The sequence below is a fragment of the Mustelus asterias genome, chromosome 4, assembly GCF_964213995.1.
Source record: "Mustelus asterias chromosome 4, sMusAst1.hap1.1, whole genome shotgun sequence".
Lineage (NCBI taxonomy): Eukaryota > Metazoa > Chordata > Chondrichthyes > Carcharhiniformes > Triakidae > Mustelus > Mustelus asterias.
Genome location: NC_135804.1, coordinates 113,468,975 through 113,474,974, shown reverse-complemented (window position 1 = coordinate 113,474,974; position 6,000 = coordinate 113,468,975). Strand labels below are relative to the sequence as shown.

Sequence of the window (6,000 nt, the reverse complement as noted above, 5' to 3'; positions counted from 1 at the left end):
TTTTTGTACATTCATAATCCAATTGCAATAAATCCAAGTGTTTCTTGTTTATTTTCAATATTATTGGAAAAATAAATACTGCTCACATTTTATAATCTAGTTTTACTGTGACTACTATAAGTATATTATAATTAAACTATTTGGAAACTCAATTTGCATCTGAAATGAACTGATTTTGACTGGTCCTGAGCTGTGGATTTGAATCCACTGTATTCACTTTGCACCCATTGTGGAACCCCTCACCAGGCGCCGGGACAAATCATCCAGTTGTTCTTCACAGTGTTGACAGTAACATTGGTGTGAGTGGTGCTCAATGAGTTCTGGGAGGATTTTAAATACAATGGTTCTTGAAAACAGTTTTTTTTTAAAAACACACACAAAATGATGACCAAAACTAGGGCATTGTGAGTAGCAGGCGATGGGAATGGTTTGGGATTGTGACTTAGTGTTGCTGATGAGATTGTGTGGCCTGCTTGTCAAGTGTCCATCAGCAAACACTACTACCACTTTGTGCCCAAATAAAATCCAGTCTGGAAGCCCAAATACTTGATTGTTAAAACACATGGTAATTAAGCTGTCCACAATGTGAATGGAGCACAAACAAATTGAAGGTCGGCCATACTTAAGAGCAATGCCATATGACAGGAAATGATTTGGGGACAAAGCAATGTCAGGAGTGCAGGAAGGGGAATTTGGCTTTTAGTTCCAGTAACAGCAGCTAGGTACAAAAAAAGGTATTCGTTATGTATACTGTCATTTGTTTTATGATATTAGAATTGAATGATGTAATTAGGAAAACAATGTAACTTCAGAACATTGGGATACTGAAAGTTAAACGTTGCTCCCTGGGGCAGCGTCATTGACATCTCTGGCTGCATGAGTGCAAAGCTTATCAACAATTTCTGAAACATTGCTGATGGCTTTATACAAAGCCCTGAATCCTGGTGAGGTGATATCGCTAGTCAGCATGAGTTTTAACTTTTGACAAGCCAAAGCTAACTCCTCTATAAAACTCTCTCTAGCTGGGAAACTGATCACAGTTGTATGCCACCACATCTTAAGTGTGAATTTCCCCTAAAAAGCACATAGGAAAATGTGCCACTTGATAGTGCCTCATGCTGGGAGGTGATGTTTCCGCCGGTACTGATCTTGTGGATTCAGTGCCCTGAGTCAGAGATGAATTATTGAGATGGGTTTAATACCCGTCAGTTGTGATGAAGCTTGGTCTTTTCATTCGATGGCAAAATTCAGAGACAAATGACGACATGAAATATTGATTATTTTCAAAACTGCCAAGTGGCAGCAATATCTGAATAAGTACATAACTCATCCAATTTCCTGTGGATATGGTGTATGTGCTCTTTGATTCATTTTCTCACATGTAGCTCCTACTTGCACCCATTTGTTCGAATTGGTGAAATGAATACTGCCTCCATAAATAGTATGCCGATTCTATGTGCAAAATGCGACTCTGGCAGCACTGTGAAATGTTATCAATTAACTCTGTCCGATTTCTGTGATATTCTTAACATCTTCTATAACAAAATTCCATCCCCATTCTTGAAACAAAGGAATGGGGGGGGGAGGGGGGGGTGTCCTTAAGTGTGTGATAGAGGGTGTAATTCAGCTGTCCCTCTGGCTGAATACACGTCTGTAAATCATCAATAAAGCAAAAATATAAATGATCTACATTATCCAACAGAAGACTCTTAATTTACTTCCAGTTATTTACAATTCATTTCTTCACTTAAAGTGATGATTACATTGGGGAATGTTCCTGTTTGGAACAGAGTGCAGACATAAGCCATTTGCCACTGAGGTTTTTATACAGTGCTGCATTAAGTGTTTAAGTTGCTTGTGTAAGCTTTCTTTAACAATGCCTGCACATGATATGCAGGGAGTTTGTGGCATTTTTATTTCACTACAAGGCTATAAACTTAATAATTAACATCAGCACCATTTTACTGTCAATCTGAACAGCAGGGGACAATGTTTTGTGAACAGCTTTGCAAAGACAAAAGACAAACTGAAAGTTCTATTAACATTGTATCTTTACTAGTTAACATTCCTTTCTCTGATCAGAGGTTGAAGTTTCAACTAAATATTCTGAACAAAAGTATGGTAGCATATACGAGCAACTAGCCATTTAAAAAGGTTTCATTTCCTAACATTCTACTGCATAAATTTCACTTCCTTCCCCCGATATTTGAGCAGAGTGTAAAAGATGTTAATGACAAATCAATGCGTCTCTCGAAGATGGATCACAAAACCCAAGGACGTCATAATTCAGCAAAACAGTTGTTGCTTTCTCCCTTTCTTCTTTCAAAGGTCCTTTTGAAATCGACCAGTTTTAACAGAGAAATCTTTAATAGTTATAATAGACAGTCTTTTTTTTTTTGTTGCAGGATTCCTTGAGCCATTACAAAGTCCTTCAGTTTTCTCTGGGCTAATTGTACTTAACAGCCTTGAATCAAGCTTGTGCTGTAAATTCACCAATCCGTGAAGTCACTTCAGTTTAAGTTGGCCACCTGTGTGTTTTAAAATAGCATGACACACTACTTTTCAACCAACCAGCATGTCTCTTGCTATGTACACAGTCTGGCGCAGCTAACCTGTTACAAAAACATCGCTGCGTTTTGGCAATATTACCTGCAGCACAGATGACACTACAGCACTAATCCATCACACTGGGTGTAGTTACTTTTTTTTCCCTTTTTTAAATTATGAGTCCTGTAGAGTAGACAAATGGGTCAACTGAGGCTGCATTGAAGGAAAGTAGCTTGAAGTACATGCTGTACCAAGCCATGGATTTGTTGGAGTGTGGAAATGTTGTCAGTACGTGGGTCCGTTTGATAATTCTCCCTCAGTACAGGATGGATGCTTTCATGTATGTTCTATCTGCAAGAGAACGAAAACCATTAATAGACATCAGGGGAGTAATTTAAATTCAAAATTGGATGTGGGTGGGGGCACAGGGGGTCAGAAGTCTGATGACAACGGGAATAGGATAATGATGGAATGAGAAGTCAGCCATTTAGTCCTTTCACTTCATCTAAGTTCAGTTTCACTGCCCAAACTGACCATTTCCTTCACCAGAAGACTGAATCTTCTCTTAATTTAATCCACTTCCCTTTTAAATATTTAGATCATGGCTGAGCAACTAAATCCAATCAATAGGTGAATGGTTTGCCACACAGTGGAGTCAAAATCATAAGCAATGTTACAATCGGATGCTGTAATGGACGAGTTGCATTACTGGAGGATGTCGCTCTCATCCTTGTGCTTTGGCTTGGGGCTGCAACCAGATGAGAATTCCTAGTTTTAACTGTTGTGACTCTAAATATGGATCCACAGAGGTTCTGATGGAAAGTCATCGATCCGAAACATGTCTCCACAGACCCTGCCTGAGTATTTCCAGCATTTTCTGTTTTTATTTAACATTTGTTCACTGTTTTGTATAGCTGCATGCAATGCATTACACTTCATTCTGATTACTCTAGCTTCATTCAAGGAAATCGATAACTGTTTTCTTTTTTGCACTGCATTCAGCTGCATCATTTGGATATGTCCCAGATTTGGGTTAAATGAAGTCTGGTGCCCAATATGCAAACAGTTACCTTCACAGTATTAGAGTAAATCTATGTGCTCATGTCTTTATATAGATCAGGTTATCACCAAGGCAAATGGCAGGATTTTCTGGCCCTTCCCACTGGCGCGATCTTCCAGTCCTGCCAGAGTTGACCCTCGCTGCGGGTTCCCCAGCGGCAGGATGGGTGGACCATGCAAATTGCCATTGATGTCGGCAGGACCAGAAGATCCCACCAGTGACCAACTTCAAGCTGCCAATGGAGAGGCTAGAAAATTCCAACCAAAGTCTCCCAACAAAGTTATCAAACATATTTTAATTTTTAAAATAAATGTTGCCATTTTTTAATGTTGGGTGGAGTGAACATATTTCAAAAGCCTTCTTCAGATCTATCTTCTTGACTATACCTTCAGTTTTTTTGCTTTCCCCATCTAATCCATTACTACCTACTGCTGTCCTGTTTGTTTGATATCCTGTGTAATACCGTCATCCTTCTCTAAGGAGGTACTAACTACATTTGCTTGCTGATATCTATCTTCTTTACTATCAGATTTGCCTTTAGCGGTCAGCTCCCTTATTAGTCTGTTCTCCTGGGTCCATTTCCCCTTCCCGCTGATCCCACCTTCACTGCTGCCCTCATAATTGGATCTCGCTGTCAAACTGGCAATAGTTGCTAAGTTTCGCTGAATCTCTGGTAATTTACCTGCATGTCAGAATGATCAATTATTTGAGGTATTTTGGAGGAGGAGGGCATTCTTGCTTCTTGCCAACTACATCCAGGCCAATCACTTAATTAGAGCATTCTTTATTTTTCCTCTTTTCCATTTCCCTCCCCCAAAAATTTATACTTTCTGGGATGAATTTCTCCCTTTTGGTCTTATTACAATTGTTTTCTGGGTACAAAATGCATGTCTGGTTTTCTCTCTTTTACTGCATTCAGTGTTTCCTGTAAGTCTACAACACTAACAAACATGCAAACATTTTTCAGTGGTACTTCAGTGGTGGTTTAACTACTGGGCAGGGATAGGGTGATGCATATCAGGAGCCTAATCTGGTAGGAGGCCTGATTAGTCATTATGCTCAGTCCATGGTGCCTGCATTATTTTGAAGTGGCGATATGTTTGGATGGACAGCAGTCATGTAAAAAGTGCTCAGCTGCCACCTCCACATTGCAGAAGAGTGCCATTAGTATCACAGGTAGGCTTACGTTCGCAATGCAATGAAATTACTGTGAAAATCCCCTAGTCGCCACACTCCTGCATCTGTTCGGGTGCACTAAGGGACAACTTGGCATGGCCAATGCTCCTAACTAGCATGTATTTTTGGACTGTGGAAGGAAACTGGAGCACCCGGAGGAAACCCATGCAGACAAGGGGAGAACGTGCAGACTCCGCACAGACAGTGACCCCCAAGCTGGGAATTGAACCCAGGTCCCTGACACTGAGGCAGCAGTGCTAACCACTGTGCCACCATGCCACCCTAGCTTTACTGCAGTGAAAAATGTATGCAAAAGGGCAATTACATAAAATGCTTTTGATGGAAGTTGAAACTGTAAAAAACAAATTGTAAAATTATTAAGAAACTGCAGTGTGACAACCCTGGCGAGGCACGACAAACAATTCTCTTCCCACCGGGGAACTCTTGAGAATCCAAAGATCCAGATCCCTGTTTAGAAACCCATAGTGTAAATGCAGTAATGAGCAGGTACACATTTCCTTTGTGCAATGTCTGGTTGCAACTTATTATAAAACTTGTAAATGAAAAGGCAGGTTAACTTAACAAGTACAACAGTTTTGTGCAGTTTAGTGAAGTTACAGTTATCATTTCATACTGTCTTTCAGCACAATGTTACAGTAAATAAAAACATAAAAAGCTGGACAGAACCATGATCCAAACCTAATTCTAAAGCCACTGTTCAGTACATTAAGAACAGGAAAAAGCTAATTAGTAACTGAGTGCTTTGTGCATTTACAGTGTTTTAGAGCTTACAATGTGATCTAATGAATGGGCAGGAAGGATATAAATTAGAATAGCAACCAGGAAAAATACGGAATGGTAATTCTCCGAATTGTGACTGAGCTGGGGGAATTTGATGACGACTAAACTTCATTGATACTTTATAAGTAGAAGGCATTGTCATGACATCACCTTGGACATGCAGCAGATTAATTCACTCTGTGAACCCTACCGTGTAAGAAAATATTCCCTTAGGCGTAAGACACGGGTAAAACCTTTGTTTTTGAATAAGCCTTTAGTCCCAAGAGCTGCACAGGAAGAATACTGTAAATGTACAAACCACATTTGGAATCCCAGGGCTATTCCTCCACCTCCAGTCAACCTCCTCTTTTATGCATCTCACCTCCCCCACCCCCAACTTACCTCCCCACCCAACCTGGAGAAACCTATTTACTTCT

General features: G+C 40.1%; 1 protein-coding gene across 2 annotated transcripts in view; it reads right to left on the bottom strand.

The window, feature by feature from the left end:
* Positions 1-1,688: 1,688 nt before the first annotated feature.
* The window catches only part of dacha (dachshund a), a 387,374-nt gene continuing 383,062 nt past the window's right edge, over positions 1,689-6,000 (bottom strand). For both annotated transcript variants that reach the window (XM_078211668.1, XM_078211669.1), the window contains exon 11: positions 1,689-2,898. In XM_078211668.1, the coding sequence (XP_078067794.1) occupies positions 2,864-2,898 (35 nt within the window). In that variant the 3' untranslated portion in view covers positions 1,689-2,863. The remainder of the gene's footprint in view (positions 2,899-6,000) is intronic.